A 19,602-nucleotide genomic window follows, 5' to 3' on the forward strand; every position below is an offset into this window, starting at 1 on the left:
CCCATAGCCCTAACCCATATCCCTAACCGTAACCCATATTTCTAACCGTAACCCATATCCGTAACCCATAGCCCTAACCCATATCCCTAACCGTAACCCATATTCCTAACCCATAGCCCTAACCGTAACCCATATTCCTAACCCACAGCCCTAACCGTAACCCATATTCCTAACCCATATCCCTAACCGTAACCCATAGCCCTAACCCATAGCCCTAACCGTAACCCATATTCCTAACCCATAGCCCTAACCCTAACCCATATTCCTAACCCATAGCCCTAACCGTAACCCATAGCCCTAACCGTAACCCATAGCCCTAACCCATATCCCTAACCGTAACCCTAACCCTAACCAATATTCCTAACCATAACCCATATTCCTAACCGTAACCCATAGCCCTAACCGTAACCCATATTCCTAACCGTAACCCATATTCCTAACCCATAGCCCTAACCGTAACCCATATTCCTAACCCATATCCCTAACCGTAACCCATATTTCTAACCGTAACCCATATTCCTAACCCATATCCCTAACCGTAACCCATATCCCTAACCCATATTCCTAACCATAACCCATAGCCCTAACCGTAATCCATATTCCTAACCCATAGCCCTAACCCATATCCCTAACCGTAACCCATATCCCTAACCGTAACCCATATCCCTAACCGTAACCCATATCCCTAACCGTAACCCATATCCCTAACCGTAACCCATATCCCTAACCGTAAACCATATCCCTAACCGTAAACCATATCCCTAACCCATAACCCATTTTCCTAACCCATATCCCTAACCGTAACCCATAGCCCTGACCCATATCCCTAACCGTAACCCATATCCCTAACCCATAGCCCTAACCGTAACCCATATCCCTAACCCATATCCCTAACCGTAACCCATATCCCTAACCCATATCCTTAACCATAACCCATATCCCTAACCCATATCCTTAACCGTAAACCATATCCCTAACCCATATCCCTAACCCATATTCCTAACCCATATCCCTAACCGTAACCCATATCCCTAACCCATATCCCTAACCGTAACCCATATCCCTAACCCATATCCCTAACCGTAACCCATATTCCTAACCCATATCCCTAACCATAACCCACAGCCCTAACCATAACCCATATTCCTAACCCATAGCCCTAACCCATATTCCTAACCGTAACCCATATTCCTAACCGTAACCCATATTCCTAACCCATATCCCTAACCGTAACCCATATCCCTAACCGTAACCCATATCCCTAACCGTAACCCATATCCCCCTAACCCATATCCCTAACCCATATCCTAACCCATATCCCTAACCCATATCCTTAACCGTAACCCATATCCCTAACCCATATCCTTAACCGTAACCCATATCCCTAACCCATATCCTTAACCGTAACCCATATTCCTAACCCATATCCCTAACCGTAACCCACAGCCCTAACCGTAACCCATATTCCTAACCCATAGCCCTAACCCATATTCCTAACCGTAACCCATATTCCTAACCGTAATCCATATTCCTAACCCATATCCCTAACCGTAACCCATATCCCTAACCGTAACCCATATCCCTAACCCATATCCCTAACCGTAACCCATATCCCTAACCCTAACCCATATCCCTAACCCATATCCTTAACCGTAACCCATATCCCTAACCCATATCCTTAACCGTAACCCATATCCCTAACCCATATCCTTAACCGTAACCCATATACCTAACCCATATCCCTAACTGTAACCCATATCCCTAACCCATGTCCCGAACCCATATCCCGAACCCATATCCCTAACCTTAACCCATATGCCTAACCCATATCCCTAACCGTAACCCATATCCCTAACCCATATCCCTAACCGTAACCCATATCCCTAACCTTAACCCATATCCCTAACCGTAACACATATCCCTAACCTTAACCCATATCCCAAACCCATATCCCTAACCGTAACCCATATCCCTAACCCATATCCCTAACCCTAACCCATATCCCTAACCCGTAAACCATATCCCTATCCCTGGCCCTTACAATACAGTATTTGAATTCCTGTAGGAACATACTGCTGTTTTTTCCCCACTGGCCATGACAAGTGGATGACCCTGAGTTGTGTTTAGTTGGACTCTCTCTTCTGCGTTTGACCTGGCCTTCTTTATCCCCAGCGGTTCCACAGAGAGCAGAGCGCTGAATCCAGGAGAAGCCCAGAGGTTTGCCTGGGACAACCCTGCAGGGGTCCGCAAACTCAGCTGGAAGTGTCAGGAGCACAGCAGTGGAGACCTGGACCTGGTTAAGGTAACACACCCAGCGATGCCAACTGAGAGGACTGGTCTATATCTCTGTCTCTCTCTGTCTATATCTCTGTCTCTCTCTCTCTCTCTGTCTCTCTCTGTCTCTCTCTCTCTGTCTCTCTCTGCCTCTGTCTATATCTCCATCCCTCTCTCTATCTCTCTCTCTCTATCTCTCTCTCTGTCTCTCTCTGTCTCTCTCTGTCTCTCTCTGTCTCTCTCTGTCTCTCTCTGTCTCTCTCTGTCTCTCTCTCTCTCTCTCTGTCTCTCTGTCTCTCTCTCTGTCTCTCTCTGTCTCTCTCTCTCTCTCTCTCTCTCTCTCTCTCTCTGTCTCTCTCTGTCTCTCTCTGTCTCTCTCTGTCTCTGTCTCTGTCTCTCTTTGTCTCTCTCTGTCTCTCTGTCTCTCTCTCTATCTCTCTCTCTCTCTGTCTCTCTCTCTCTCTCTGTCTCTCTCTCTCTCTGTCTCTCTCTCTCTCTCTCTCTCTCTATCTCTCTCTCTCTCTCTCTCTCTCTCTCTGTCTCTCTCTCTGTGTCTCTCTGTCTCTCTCTCTGTCTCTCTCTCTCTCTCTCTCTCTCTCTCTGTCTCTCTCTCTCTCTCTGTGTCTCTCTCTCTCTCTCTCTCTGTCTCTCTCTGTCTCTCTCTCTCTCTGTCTCTCTCTCTGTCTCTCTCTGTCTCTCTCTGTCTCTCTCTGTCTCTCTCTCTCTCTCTGTCTCTCTCTCTCTGTCTCTCTCTCTCTCTCTCTCTGTCTCTCTCTCTCTCTCTCTCTCTCTCTCTGTCTCTCTCTCTCTCTCTCTCTCTGTCTCTCTCTCTGTCTCTCTCTCTGTCTCTCTCTCTGTCTCTCTCTCTGTCTCTCTCTCTGTCTCTGTCTCTCTGTCTCTGTCTCAAACTGCATTGTTGGTTAAGGGCTTGTATGTAAGCATTTCACTGTAAGGTCTACACTTGTTGTATTCGGCTCATGTGACATACGATTTGATTTGTCTCTCTGTGTCTCTGTCTCTCTCTCTCTCCTGTCTGTCTGCTTGTCTGTCTGTCCTTTTGTCTCTGTCTCTCTCTCTCCTGTCTGCCTGCTTGTCTGTCTGTCCTTGTCCCCCCCATACAGGATGAGTGTGGTCAGTTTGCGTACGACGGTCTATCCCAGGTCCACTGGGTGTCCTTCCTGGATGGTCGCCAGCGCGTGCTGCTCTTCACCGAGGACGTTGCCGTGGTGACCAAGGCGCGGCAGGCGGAGGAGCTGGAGCAGTTCCAACAGGAAGTGAACGTGTCACTGCAGAACCTTGGCCTGTCACTCGTCAACAACGACAACCGCCAGGAGATCGCATATGTCGGCATCACCAGGTAACAGTCAGTCAGACACACACACACACAGTCAGTCAGACACAGTCAGTCAGTCAGTCAGACACACACACTCAGTCAGTCAGTCAGTCAGACACACACACACACACTCAGTCAGTCAGTCAGACACAGTCAGTCAGTCAGACACAGTCAGACACAGACAGTCGGTCAGTCAGTCAGTCAGTCAGACACAGTCAGTCAGTCAGACTCAGTCAGTCAGTCAGACACAGTCAGTCAGACACAGTCAGTCAGACACAGTCAGTCAGACTCAGTCAGTCAGTCAGACAGTCAGTCAGACAGTCAATCAGACAGTCAATCAGACAGTCAATCAGACACAGTCAGACACAGTCAGTCACACAGTCAGACACAGTCAGACACAGTCAGTCACTCAGACAGTCACTCAGTCAGTCAGTCAGTCACTCACTCAGTCAGTCAGTCACTCAGTCAGTCAGTCACACACAGTCAGTCAGTCAGACACAGTCAGTCAGACACAGTCAGTCAGTCAGTCAGACACAGTCAGTCAGTCAGACACAGTCAGTCAGTCAGACACAGTCAGTCAGTCAGACACAGTCAGTCAGTCAGTCAGACACAGTCAGTCAGTCAGTCAGACACAGTCAGTCACTCAGTCAGACACAGTCAGTCACTCAGTCAGACACAGTCAGACACAGTCAGTCAGTCAGTCACAGTCAGTCAGTCAGACACAGTCAGTCAGTCAGTCAGACACAGTCAGTCAGTCAGTCAGACACAGTCAGTCAGTCAGTCAGACACAGTCAGTCAGACACAGTCAGTCAGTCAGACACACACACACACACACAGTCAGCCAGTCAGTCAGACACACACAGTGACAGTCAGTCAGACACACCCAACCATAGTCACAGACGTACAGACCCTTGTGTAGAAGTTGGTCCCTCAGATGTAAATGAAGGTCTTGTTCTGAACGGTGATGTTTGATGATGCCTGTTGGTCTCAGCTCTGGTGTGGTGTGGGAGATGAGACCTAAGAGCCGATGGAAGCCTTTCAACCAGAGGAACATCAGGCTGTTGGAGAAGGCCTACCAGAAACACCTGGCTGGAGGCACACCTGAGCCCGGCTGGGTCAAACTGGAGACCAGCTTAGAGGTATGACCACCACACTGTGAGTTGGTTCAGAGAAGGCCTACCAGAAACACCTGGCTGGAGGCACACCTGAACCCGGCTGGGTCAAACTGGAAACCAACTTAGAGGTATGACCATCACACTGTGAGTTGGTTCGGAGGAGGCTACGGTGATTGGCAGCCGGGAGAAGGGATTTGTAATTATTCAGCCCAAGGGCACAACGGGCCACTTTGGCCGCAAGGCATCCATATTTTTTCATAGAGGGCATTACGGACATACAAGGGGGGTATCAACTGAACAACTGAGTCCTTGCTGAGACCAGTTCATTTTACTGATCTGGATTTTACAGAACCAGACAGTTTGTTAACATGGGTTAGGTCCCAAAATATATAGGACTATTCTAGACTGGAGATGTCTGGAACCCAAACCATCTGATCTGCTTTGTTGGAGATGTCTAGAACCCAAACCATCTGATCTATTTTATTAGAGATGTCTAGAGCCCAAACCATCTGATCTATTTTATTAGAGATGTCTAGAACCCAAAACATCTGATCTATTTGATTAGAGATGTCTAGAACCCAAACCATCTGATCTATTTTATTAGAGATGTCTAGAACCCAAACCATCTGATCTGCTTCATTAGAGATGTCTAGAACCCAAACCATCTGATCTATTTTATTAGAGATGTCTGGAACCCAAACCATCTGATCTATTTTATTAGAGATGTCTGGAACCCAAACTATCTGAACTATTTTATTAGAGATGTCTGGAACCCAAACCATCTGATCTATTTGATTAGAGATGTCTAGAACCCAAACCATCTGATCTATTTTATTAGAGATGTCTGGAACCCAAACTATCTGAACTACTTTATGGGAATAGAGCAGGTATACCCCAAGGTATTCCGTCGGGGGCACGCCAAATAAAAATGTGATTCACGTTTAAATATATATATATATATAATATATTTAAACAGTCCATTTATTTTTTCTAACGGGGCGATACATTTGGGTAATGTTTTTTTCCTTGCCGGAGGAGCCTAATTTCACGACCAAAAATAAATTTAAATAAATAAAAATTAAATAAAAACACAATGTCGAATACACTGACAGCCTAGTCAAATTATGAACATCCAATCACATTAACCGTTACTCTCACTGACAGCCTAGTCAAATTATGAACATCCAATCACATTAACCGTTACTCTCACTTACAGCCTAGTCAAATTATGAACATCCAATCACATTAACTGTTACTCTCACTTACAGCCTAGTCAAATTATGAACATCCAATCACATTAACCGTTACTCTCACTTACAGCCTAGTCAAATTATGAACATCCAATCACATTAACCGTTACTCTCACTTACAGCCTAGTCAAATTATGAACATCCAATCACATTAACCGTTACTCTCACTGACAGCCTAGTCAAATTATGAACATCCAATCACATTAACCGTTACTCTCACTCTCAGCGGGAATTCCACTAACGGTCCATCGGTTGCCAAACGTAGCTGCTTCTCATGTTGGTATCAGTACTGATGGCGCAAAAGCCATGACAAGGAGATATAGTGGAGTGGTAACGCATGAACGTGCAAGAAGTTGCTCCCAACGCCACTTGGGTAGACTGCAGCATCCACCCAGAGGCTCTTGGGTAAATTGCAGTATCAATCGAGAGGCTCTTGGGTAGACTGCAGTGTCAACCGACAGGCTCTTGGGTAGACTGCAACATCCACCGGGAGGCTCTTGGGTAGACTGCAGCATCCACCCAGAGGCTCTTGGGTACACTGCAGCATCCACCGAGAGGCTCTTGGTTACACTGCAGCATCCACAGAGAGAGGCTCTTGGGTAAACTGCAGCATCCACAGAGAGGCTCTTGGGTAAACTGCAGCATCCACAGAGAGGCTCTTGGGTACACTGCAGCATCCACAGAGAGGCTCTTGGGTAAACTGCAGCATCCACCCAGAAGCTCTTGGGTACACTGCAGCATCCACCTAGAGGCTCTTTGGTACCCTGCAGCATCCACCTAGAGGCTCTTTGGTACCCTGCAGCATGCACTGAGAGGCTCTTGGGTAAACTGCAGCATCCACCAAGAGGATCTCGCTGCCAAGGGAATGCCTGACAGCTTGATAGACACGGGGTAGGGGACACAGGGTAGGGGACATGGGGTAGGGGACACGGGGTAGGGACACGGGGTAGGGGACATGGGGTAGGGGACACGGGGTAGGGGACACGGGGTACGGGGACATGGGAAAGGGGACACGGGGTAGGGGGAACACGGGGTAGGGGGAACACTGACACGGGGTAGGGGGGGACACGGGGTAGGGGAAAACGGACACGGGGTAGGGGGAAACGGGCACGGGGTAGGGGGAAACGGGCACGGGGTAGGGGGAAACGGACACGGGGTAGGGGGAAACGGACACAGGGTAGGGGGAAACGGACACTGGGTAGGGGGAAACGGACACGGGGTAGGGGGAAACGGACACTGGGTAGGGGGAAACGGACACGGGGTAGGGGGAAAGGACACTGGGTAGGGGGGAAACGGACACTGGGTAGGGGGAAACGGACACTGGGTAGGGGGAAACGGACACTGGGTAGGGGGAAACGGACACGGGGTAGGGGGAAACGGACACGGGGTAGGGGGAAACGGACACTGGGTAGGGGGAACGGACACGGGGTAGAGGACACGGACACGGATGTGAATATTTACCTCCTTTACCCATGCAGGTGAACTTTGGGAAGGTTCCCATGGTGATGCGTCAGCCCTTTTCCAGTACTATCAGGAGGAACTTCCTGTCTGGGATTCAGGTGGAGTTTAAACAGTCGCCTCATCAGAGAAGTCTCCGGGCCCAGCTACACTGGCTACAGGTAACACTCTAACCCCTACACACTAACCCCTACATATACAACACACTAACCCCTACACCCTAATCCCTACATATACTACACACTAACCCCTACATATACTACACACTAACCCCTACATATACTACACCCTAACCCCTACACCCTAACCCCTACATATACTACACACTAACCCCTACACCCTAACCCCTACATATACTACACACTAACCCCTACATATACTACACCCTAACCCCTACACCCTAACCCCTACATATACTACACACTAACCTCTAAACCTACACACTAACACCTACTTAAACTACACCCTAACCCCTAAACCTACTACACCCTAACCCCTAAACCTACACCCTAACAACTACATATACTACACACTAACCCCTCTGTGGGGGTGATATAAATATCTGTGGTGATATTAAACCCTTGTCTTTACGGTGTGTATCTGTGGTGATATTAAACCCTTGTCTTTACGGTGTATTTGTGGTGATATCCCTTGTCTTTACGGTGTATCTGTGGTGATATTAAACCCTTGTCTTGACGGTATCTCTGTGGTGATATCCCTTGTCTTTACGGTGTATCTCTGTGGTGATATTAAACCCTTGTCTTGACGGTGTATCTCTGTGGTGATATTAAACCCTTGTCTTTACGGTGTATCTGTGGTGATATTAAACCCTTGTCTTTACGGTGTATCTCTGTGGTGATATTAAACCCTTGTCTTGACGGTGTATCTGTGGTGATATTAAACCCTTGTCTTTACGGTGTATCTGTGGTGATATTAAACCCTTGTCTTTACGGTGTATCTGTGGTGATATTAAACCCTTGTCTTGACGGTGTATCTGTGGTGATATTAAACCCTTGACTTGAGGGTGTATCTCTGTGGTGATATTAAACCCTTGTCTTTACGGTGTATCTCTGTGGTGATATTAAACCCTTGTCTTGACGGTGTATCTGTGGTGATATTAAACCCTTGTCTTGACGGTGTATCTGTGGTGATATCCCTTGTCTTTACGGTGTATCTGTGGTGATATTAAACCCTTGTCTTTATGGTGTATCTGTGGTGATATTAAACCCTTGTCTTGACAGTGTATCTGTGGTGATATCCCTTGTCTTGACGGTGTATCTCTGTGGTGATATTAAACCCTTGTCTCGACGGTGTATCTGTGGTGATATTAAACCCTTTACGGTGTATCTGTGGTGATATTAAACCCTTGACGGTGTATCTCTGTGGTGATATTAAACCCTTGTCTTTACGGTGTATCTGTGGTGATATTAAACCCTTGTCTTGACGGTGTATCTCTGTGGTGATATTAAACCCTTGACGGTGTATCTGTGGTGATATTAAACCCTTGTCTTGACGGTGTATCTGTGGTGATATTAAACCCTTGTCTTGACGGTGTATCTCTGTGGTGATATTAAACCCTTGTCTTTACGGTGTATCTCTGTGGTGATATTAAACCCTTGTCTTTACGGTGTATCTGTGGTGATATTAAACCCTTGTCTTGACGGTGTATCTGTGGTGATATCTCGTGTTTACGGTGTATCTCTGTGGTGATATTAAACCCTTGTCTTTATGGTGTATCTGTGGTGATATTAAACCCTTGTCTTGACGGTGTATCTGTGGTGATATTAAACCCTTTACGGTGTATCTGTGGTGATATTAAACCCTTGACGGTGTATCTCTGTGGTGATATTAAACCCTTGTCTTTACGGTGTATCTGTGGTGATATTAAACCCTTGTCTTGACGGTGTATCTCTGTGGTGATATTAAACCCTTGACGGTGTATCTGTGGTGATATTAAACCCTTGTCTTGACGGTGTATCTGTGGTGATATTAAACCCTTGTCTTGACGGTGTATCTGTGGTGATATTAAACCCTTGTCTTGACGGTGTATCTCTGTGGTGATATTAAACCCCTTGACGGTGTATCTGTGGTGATATTAAACCCTTGTCTTGACGGTGTATCTGTGGTGATATTAAACCCTTGTCTTGACGGTGTATCTCTGTGGTGATATTAAACCCTTGTCTTTACGGTGTATCTCTGTGGTGATATTAAACCCTTGTCTTGACGGTGTATCTGTGGTGATATTAAACCCTTGTCTTGACGGTGTATCTGTGGTGATATCCCTTGTCTTTACGGTGTATCTGTGGTGATATTAAACCCTTGTCTTTATGGTGTATCTGTGGTGATATTAAACCCTTGTCTTGACGGTGTATCTGTGGTGATATTAAACCCTTTACGGTGTATCTGTGGTGATATTAAACCCTTGACGGTGTATCTCTGTGGTGATATTAAACCCTTGTCTTTACGGTGTATCTGTGGTGATATTAAACCCTTGTCTTGACGGTGTATCTCTGTGGTGATATTAAACCCTTGACGGTGTATCTGTGGTGATATTAAACCCTTGTCTTGACGGTGTATCTGTGGTGATATTAAACCCTTGTCTTGACGGTGTATCTGTGGTGATATTAAACCCTTGACGGTGTATCTGTGGTGATATCCCTTGTCTTGACGGTGTATCTGTGGTCATATTAAACCCTTGTCTTGACGGTGTATCTGTGGTGATATTAAACCCTCTACAGTGTATCTGTGGTGATATTAAACCCTTGTCTTGACGGTGTATCTGTGGTGATATTAAACCCTTGTCTTGACGGTGTATCTGTGGTGATATTAAACCCTTGGCGGTGTATCTGTGGTGATATTAAACCCTTGACGGTGTATCTGTGGTGATATTAAACCCTTGTCTTGACGGTGTATCTGTGGTGATATCCCTTGTCTTTACGGTGTATATCTGTGGTGATATTAAACCCTTGTCTTGACGGTGTATCTGTGGTGATATTAAACCCTTGACGGTGTATCTGTGGTGATATTAAACCCTTGTCTTGACGGTGTATCTGTGGTGATATTAAACCCTTGGCGGTGTATCTGTGGTGATATTAAACCCTTGACGGTGTATCTGTGGTGATATTAAACCCTTGTCTTTACGGTGTATCTGTGGTGATATTAAACCCTTGTCTTGACAGTGTATCTGTGGTGATATTAAACCCTTGTCTTGACGGTGTATCTCTGTGGTGATATTAAACCCTTGACGTTGTATCTGTGGTGATATTAAACCCTTGTCTTGACAGTGTATCTGTGGTGATATTAAACCCTTGTCTTGACGGTGTATCTCTGTGGTGATATTAAACCCTTGACGGTGTATCTGTGGTGATATTAAACCCTTGTCTTGACGGTGTATCTGTGGTGATATTAAACCCTTGTCTTGACGGTGTATCTGTGGTGATATCCCTTGTCTTTACGGTGTATCTGTGGTGATATTAAACCCTTGTCTTTATGGTGTATCTGTGGTGATATTAAACCCTTGTCTTGACGGTGTATCTGTGGTGATATTAAACCCTTTACGGTGTATCTGTGGTGATATTAAACCCTTGACGGTGTATCTCTGTGGTGATATTAAACCCTTGTCTTTACGGTGTATCTGTGGTGATATTAAACCCTTGTCTTGACGGTGTATCTCTGTGGTGATGTTAAACCCTTGACGGTGTATCTGTGGTGATATTAAACCCTTGTCTTGACGGTGTATCTGTGGTGATATTAAACCCTTGTCTTGACGGTGTATCTGTGGTGATATTAAACCCTTGACGGTGTATCTGTGGTGATATCCCTTGTCTTGACGGTGTATCTCTGTGGTGATATTAAACCCTTGTCTTGACGGTGTATCTGTGGTGATATTAAACCCTTGACGGTGTATCTGTGGTGATATTAAACCCTTGACGGTGTATCTGTGGTGATATTAAACCCTTGTCTTTACGGTGTATCTCTGTGGTGATATTAAACCCTTGTCTTGACGGTGTATCTGTGGTGATATTAAGCCCTTGTCTTGACAGTGTATCTGTGGTGATATTAAACCCTTGTCTTTACGGTGTATCTGTGGTGATATTAAACCCTTGTCTTTACGGTGTATCTGTGGTGATATTAAACCCTTGACGGTGTATCTGTGGTGATATTAAACCCTTGTCTTGACGGTGTATCTGTGGTGATATTAAACCCTTGTCTTGACGGTGTATCTGTGGTGATATTAAACCCTTGTATTGACGGTGTCTCTGTGGTGATATTAAACCCTTGTCTTGACGGTGTATCTGTGGTGATATTAAACCCTTGTCTTGACGGTGTATCTGTGGTGATATTAAACCCTTGTCTTGACGGTGTATCTCTGTGGTGATATTAAACCCTTGACGGTGTATCTGTGGTGATATTAAACCCTTGTCTTGACTGGTGTATCTGTGGTGATATTAAACCCTTGTCTTGACGGTGTATCTGTGGTGATATTAAACCCTTGTATTGACGGTGTCTCTGTGGTGATATTAAACCCTTGTCTTGACGGTGTATCTGTGGTGATATTAAACCCTTGTCTTGACGGTGTATCTGTGGTCATATTAAACCCTTGTCTTGACGGTGTATCTGTGGTGATATTAAACCCTCTACAGTGTATCTGTGGTGATATTAAACCCTTGTCTTTACGGTGTATCTGTGGTGATATTAAACCCTTGTCTTGACGGTGTATCTCTGTGGTGATATTAAACCCTTGACGGTGTATCTGTGGTGATATTAAACCCTTGTCTTGACGGTGTATCTGTGGTAATATTAAACCCTTGTCTTGACGGTGTGTTTCAGGTGGACAACCAGCTGACTGGAGCTTTATTCCCCATTGTGTTCCACCCTGTTCCTCCTCCAAAGTCCATCGCTCTGGACTCAGGTAACCTCTGCCTCCCCGGAACATGGCTGTGTGTGTGTTCTCTAATGCTGTTCTCTAATTGGTCCTCTCTGTCTTTCTTCCTTAGAACCAAAGCCTTTTATGGACGTCAGCATCATCACCAGGTTTAACCAACACAGTCAGGTCACGCAGTTCAAGTGAGTCTTCTGCTTATACCCCCCCTGCACTGTTAGTGTACACACTTCTGTTTAGGGTACACACTTCTGTTTAGTGTATACACTTCTGTTTAGTGTATACACTTCTGTTTAGTGTATACACTTCTGTTTAGTGTATACACTTCTGTTTAGTGTACACACTTCTGTTTAGTGTACACACTTCTGTTTAGGGTACACACTTCTGTTTAGGGTACACACTTCTGTTTAGGGTACACACTTCTGTTTAGGGTACACACTTCTGTTTAGGGTACACACTTCTGTTTAGGGTACACACTTCTGTTTAGGGTACACACTTCCGTTTAGTGTACACTCTTCTTTTTCATAGGTAAAGAGACGTAGTCCTTGGTTTGATATTTAGTTTTAGTGTGATGTTTTAGTTCAGGTGTGAGTCCCCTTCACCAGTCTCTCTGACCCAGTAGTTATACTGTGATCTGTGTTTTAGTTCAGGGTGAGTCCCCTTCACCAGTCTCTCTGACCCAGTAGTTATACTGTGATCTGTGTTTTAGTTCAGGGTGAGTCCTCCACCAGTCTCTCTGACCCAGTAGTTATACTGTGATCTGTGTTTTAGTTCAGGGTGAGTCCTCCACCAGTCTCTCTGACCCAGTAGTCATACTGTGATCTGTGTTAAAGGTACTTCATGGTTCTGGTCCAGGAGATGGCTGTGAAGATTGACCAGGGATTCCTGGGAGCCATCTTGGCCTTGTTCACCCCAGCTGCCGAATCGCATGTGGACAAACAGAAGGTAACTGACCTAGACACAGACACGGCCAGGGACACGGCTAGGGACACGGCTAGGGACACGGCTAGGGACCCAGCCAGTTGCAGAACCAGACACCTGGCCCTGTTCACCCCAGCTGCTGAAACACACATTGACCAACAGACGGTAACACAGACACACATTGACGAACAGACGGTAACTACAGACACACATGCAGATGCCTCTGAGGCGATGGTTGAAGTGGACAGAAAATGGGACTGGTACTCATGATAAATGGGGCTGGTACTCATCATAAAAGGGGCTGGTACTCATGATAAAAGGGGGCTGGTACTCATCATAAAAGGGGGCTGGTACTCATGATAAAAGGGGCTGGTACTAATGATAAAGGGGGACTGGTACTAATGATAAAGGGGGCTGGTACTCATGATAAAGGGGACTGGTACTAATGATAAAGGGGACTGGTACTCATTATAAATGGGGCTGGTACTCATGATAAAAGGGGGCTGGTACTCATGATAAAAGGGGCTGGTACTCATGATAAAGGGGGCTGGTACTCATGTTAAAATGGAGCTGGTACTCATGATAAAAGGGGCTGGTACTCATGATAAAGGGGGCTGGTACTCATGTTAAAATGGAGCTGGTACTCATGATAAAAGGGGGCTGGTACTCATGATAAAAGGGGGCTGGTACTCATGTTCAAATGGAGCTGGTACTCATGATAAAAGGGGGCTGGTACTCATGATAAAGGGGCTGGTCATCAATAAAGGGGCTGGTACTCATGATAAAAAGGGGCTGGTACTCATGATAAAAGGGGGCTGGTACTCGTGATAAAAGGGGCTGGTACTCATGATAAAGGGGGCTGGTACTCATGATAAAGGGGGCTGGTACTCATGATAAAGGGGCTGGTACTCATGATAAAAGGGGCTGGTACTCATGATAAAAGGGGGCTGGTACTCATGATAAAGGGGGCTGGTACTCATGATAAAAGGGGCTGGTACTCATGATAAAAGGGGGCTGGTACTCATGATAAAGGGGCTGGTACTCATGATAAAAGGGGGCTGGTACTCATGATAAAGGGGGCTGGTACTCATGTTAAAATGGAGCTGGTACTCATGATAAAAGGGGCTGGTACTCATGATAAAGGGGGCTGGTACTCATGTTAAAATGGAGCTGGTACTCATGATAAAAGGGGGCTGGTACTCATGATAAAAGGGGGCTGGTACTCATGATAAAAGGGGGCTGGTACTCATGATAAAGGGGGCTGGTCATCAATAAAGGGGCTGGTACTCATGATAAAGGGGCTGGTACTCATGTTAAAATGGAGCTGGTACTCATGATAAAAGGGGCTGGTACTCATGATAAAGGGGGGCTAGTACTCATGTTAAAATGGAGCTGGTACTCATGATAAAAGGGGGCTGGTACTCATGATTAAAGGGGGCTGGTACTCATGATTAAAGGGGGCTGGTCTCATGATTAAAGGGGGCTGGTCTCATGATTAAAGGGGGCTGGTACTCATGATTAAAGGGGGCTGGTACTCATGATTAAAGGGGGCTGGTACTCATGATTAAAGGGGGCTGGTACTCATGATTAAAGGGGGCTGGTACTCATGATTAAAGGGGGCTGGTACTCATCATAAATGGGGGCTGGTACTCATGATTAAAGGGGCTGGTGCTCATGATTAAAGGGGGCTGGTACTCATGATATTTCAGAGATAATATTCTATAAGAGGTGCCGGTACTCTGCTCTGGGGTTGAGGAGAACGAGGAGGTGGACTGTAGTGTAAACATGGGAATACTGCCCCCTGTTGTTAGAAGAATGGACTGTAGTGTAAACATGGACATACTGCCCCCTGTTGGTAGAGTAATGGACAGTAGTGTACACATGGGGAATACTGCCCCCTGTTGGTAGAGGAATGGACTGTACTGTAAACATGGAAATACTGCCCCTGGTGGTAGAAGAATGGAATGTAGTGTAACCATGGACATACTGCCCCCTATTGAGAATGAACTTAACCAGACAGGATGAACTTAACCAGACAGGAGGAAATAAAGGAGTTTAAACATGTCTACTTTATGTTAGAATTGCAGAGTATTAGAAGAGATGCTGTAGACAGTCCAGCAGATGGCTGTGAAGATTGACCAGGGCTTCCTAGGAGCCATCTAGACCCTGTTGACCCCTGTTACTGAAACACACATGGACAAACCACTTAGCCTTCCTAGGAGCCATCCAGACCCTGTTGACCCCTGTTACTGAAACACACATGGACAAACCACTTAACCTTCCTAGGAGCCATCCAGACCCTGTTGACCCCTGTTACTGAACGACACACAGACAAACCACCCTTCCTAGGAGCCATCCAGACCCTGTTACTGAAACACACATGGACAAACCACTTAGCCTTCCTAGGAGCCATCCAGACCCTGTTGACCCCTGTTACTGAAACACACATGGACAAACCACTTAGCCTTCCTAGGAGCCATCCAGACCCTGTTGACCCCTGTTACTGAAACACACACAGACAAACCACCTAACCTTCCTAGGAGCCATCCAGACCCTGTTACTGAAACACACATGGACAAACCACTTAGCCTTCCTAGGAGCCATCCAGACCCTGTTGACCCCTGTTACTGAAACACACACAGACAAACCACTTAGCCTTCCTAGGAGCCATCCAGACCCTGTTACTGAAACACACATGGACAAACCACTTAGCCTTCCTAGGAGCCATCCAGACCCTGTTGACCCCTGTTACTGAAACACACATGGACAAACCACTTAGCCTTCCTAGGAGCCATCCAGACCCTGTTGACCCCTGTTACTGAAACACACACAGACAAACCACTTCACCTTCCTAGGAGCCATCCAGACCCTGTTGACCCCTGTTACTGAAACACACACAGACAAACCACGTAACCTTCCTAGGAGCCATCCAGACCCTGTTGACCCCTGTTACTGAAACACACACAGACAAACCACCTAACCTTCCTAGGAGCCATCCAGACCCTGTTACTGAAACACACATGGACAAACCACTTAGCCTTCCTAGGAGCCATCCAGACCCTGTTGACCCCTGTTACTGAAACACACACAGACAAACCACTTAGCCTTCCTAGGAGCCATCCAGACCCTGTTGACCCCTGTTACTGAAACACACACAGACAAACCACTTCACCTTCCTAGGAGCCATCCAGACCCTGTTGACCCCTGTTACTGAAACACACACAGACAAACCACCTAACCTTCCTAGGAGCCATCCAGACCCTGTTACTGAAACACACATGGACAAACCACTTAGCCTTCCTAGGAGCCATCCAGACCCTGTTGACCCCTGTTACTGAAACACACACAGACAAACCACTTAGCCTTCCTAGGAGCCATCCAGACCCTGTTGACCCCTGTTACTGAAACACACACAGACAAACCACCTAACCTTCCTAGGAGCCATCCAGACCCTGTTGACCCCTGTTACTGAAACACACACAGACAAACCACTTAGCCTTCCTAGGAGCCATCCAGACCCTGTTGACCCCTGTTACTGAAACACACATGGACAAACCACTTAACCTTCCTAGGAGCCATCCAGACCCTGTTGACCCCTGTTACTGAAACACACATGTAACCTTCCTAGGAGCCATCCAGACCCTGTTACTGAAACACACACAGACAAACCACTTAGCCTTCCTAGGAGCCATCCAGACCCTGTTGACCCCTGTTACTGAAACACACACAGACAAACCACGTAACCTTCCTTGGAGCCATCCAGACCCTGTTGACCCCTGTTACTGAAACACACACAGACAAACCACTTCACCTTCCTAGGAGCCATCCAGACCCTGTTACTGAAACACACACAGACAAATCACCTCACCTTCCTAGGAGCCATCCAGACCCTGTTGACCCCTGTTACTGCAACACACACAGACAAACCACGTAACCTTCCTAGGAGCCATCCAGACCCTGTTGACCCCTGTTACTGAAACACACACAGATAAACCACTTAGCCTTCCTAGGAGCCATCCAGACCCTGTTGACCCCTGTTACTGAAACACACATGGACAAACCACTTAACCTTCCTAGGAGCCATCCAGACCCTGTTGACCCCTGTTACTGAAACACACATGGACAAACCACGTAACCTTCCTAGGAGCCATCCAGACCCTGTTACTGAAACACACACAGACAAACCACTTAGCCTTCCTAGGAGCCATCCAGACCCTGTTGACCCCTGTTACTGAAACACACATGGACAAACCACTTAGCCTTCCTAGGAGCCATCCAGACCCTGTTGACCCCTGTTACTGAAACACACATGGACAAACCACTTAACCTTCCTAGGAGCCATCCAGACCCTGTTACTGAAACACACATGGACAAACCACTTAGCCTTAGGAGCCATCCAGACCCTGTTGAGCCATCCAGACAAACCTGTTAGGAGATCCCCTGTTACTGAAACACACATGGACAAACCACTTAGCCTTCCTAGGAGCCATCCAGACCCTGTTGACCCCTGTTACTGAAACACACACAGACAAACCACTTAGCCTTCCTAGGAGCCATCCAGACCCTGTTACTGAAACACACATGGACAAACCACTTAGCCTTCCTAGGAGCCATCCAGACCCTGTTGACCCCTGTTACTGAAACACACACAGACAAACCACTTAACCTTCCTAGGAGCCATCCAGACCCTGTTACTGAAACACACATGGACAAACCACTTAGCCTTCCTAGGAGCCATCCAGACCCTGTTGACCCCTGTTACTGAAACACGTGCGGACAAACCACGTAACCTTCCTAGGAGCCATTCAGACCCTGTTGACCCCTGTTACTGAAACACACACAGACAAACCACTTAGCCTTCCTAGGAGCCATCCAGACCCTTTTACTGAAACACACACAGACAAACCACTTCACCTTCCTAGGAGCCATCCAGACCCTGTTACTGAAACACACACAGACAAACCACGTAACCTTCCTAGGAGCCATCCAGACCCTGTTACTGAAAACACACACAGACAAACCACGTAACCTTCCTAGGAGCCATCCAGACCCTGTTGACCCCTGTTACTGGAACACGCACAGACAAACCACTTAGCCTTCCTAGGAGCCATCCAGACCCTGTTGACCCCTGTTACTGAACCACACACAGACAAACCACTTAGCCTTCCTAGGAGCCATCCAGACCCTGTTGACCCCTGTTACTGAAACACACATGGACAAACCACTTACCCTTCCTAGGAGCCATCCAGACCCTGTTGACCCCTGTTACTGAAACACACATGGACAAACCACGTAACCTTCCTAGGAGCCATTCAGACCCTGTTACTGAAACACACACAGACAAACCACGTAACCTTCCTAGGAGCCATCCAGACCCTGTTACTGAAACACACACAGACAAACCACTTCACCTTCCTAGGAGCCATCCAGACCCTGTTGACCCCTGTTACTGAAACACACACAGACAAACCACTTCACCTTCCTAGGAGCCATCCAGACCCTGTTACTGAAACACACACAGACAAACCACTTCACCTTCCTAGGAGCCATCCAGACCCTGTTGACCCCTGTTACTGAAACACACACAGACAAACCACTTAGCCTTCCTAGGAGCCATCCAGACCCTGTTGACCCCTGATACTGAAACACACATGGACAAACCACGTAACCTTCCTAGGAGCCATCCAGACCCTGGTCACCCCTGTTACTGAAACACACACAGACAAACCACTTAGCCTTCCTAGGAGCCATCCAGACCCTGTTGACCCCTGTTACTGAAACACACACAGGCAAACCACTTAGCCTTCCTAGGAGCCATCCAGACCCTGTTGACCCCTGTTACTGAAACACACACAGACAAACCACTTAACCTTTTTCTATGTGGATAATGAATGATACTTTTTCAGTAGGAAAATTAATTAATATTGTTGAATTAACCTGAGGAAGCCAAGAGGCTGTTGTATGTTCAATGCATTACTGCTAAATGGTGTTAGACTCCCGTTACGTGGATCGAGGCTGGCTTGGTAAAAAAACAACCCTTTAAATTTCTGTGGACATTTTACTAAACACGTCTGTGAAGTGAGCAGGGTTGGGTGGGTAGTGGACACGTGGGACTTCAGTACCTCACGTGAGATTCCATTCATTCAACATGTGTGTGTTGTATTTATCTTTCGATCATGATCTCAATTGTCTCAATCTTTCTCTCCTCTCCCTCTCCCTCTCCTCTCCCTCTCCTCTCCTCTCCCTCTCCCTCTCCCTCTCCCTCTCCCTCCCTCTTCCTCTCCCTCTCCAGACCAAGCTGATAGAGAAGGACTTGGCGATGTTACAGGCTGAATTGATGGAGGCGTCCATGACCGACAACTCAGGCCT

The 19,602-nt window shown here is 46.7% G+C and overlaps 1 protein-coding gene across 1 annotated transcript in view; it reads left to right on the forward strand.

Moving 5' to 3' along the window:
- Positions 1 to 19,602, forward strand: part of LOC112241552 (vacuolar protein sorting-associated protein 13C-like) — a 67,559-nt gene that overhangs the window by 42,828 nt on the left and 5,129 nt on the right. Inside the window, exons 18-25 of the mRNA XM_042313362.1 lie at positions 2,173 to 2,302; positions 3,396 to 3,631; positions 4,599 to 4,746; positions 7,451 to 7,591; positions 12,261 to 12,342; positions 12,428 to 12,497; positions 13,146 to 13,257; positions 19,526 to 19,602. The exon at positions 19,526 to 19,602 is cut by the window's right edge and continues 37 nt beyond it. Of these exons, the coding sequence (XP_042169296.1) occupies positions 2,173 to 2,302; positions 3,396 to 3,631; positions 4,599 to 4,746; positions 7,451 to 7,591; positions 12,261 to 12,342; positions 12,428 to 12,497; positions 13,146 to 13,257; positions 19,526 to 19,602 (996 nt within the window). The remainder of the gene's footprint in view (positions 1 to 2,172; positions 2,303 to 3,395; positions 3,632 to 4,598; positions 4,747 to 7,450; positions 7,592 to 12,260; positions 12,343 to 12,427; positions 12,498 to 13,145; positions 13,258 to 19,525) is intronic.

Source organism: Oncorhynchus tshawytscha, unplaced genomic scaffold, assembly GCF_018296145.1.
Source record: "Oncorhynchus tshawytscha isolate Ot180627B unplaced genomic scaffold, Otsh_v2.0 Un_contig_4321_pilon_pilon, whole genome shotgun sequence".
NCBI lineage: Eukaryota > Metazoa > Chordata > Actinopteri > Salmoniformes > Salmonidae > Oncorhynchus > Oncorhynchus tshawytscha.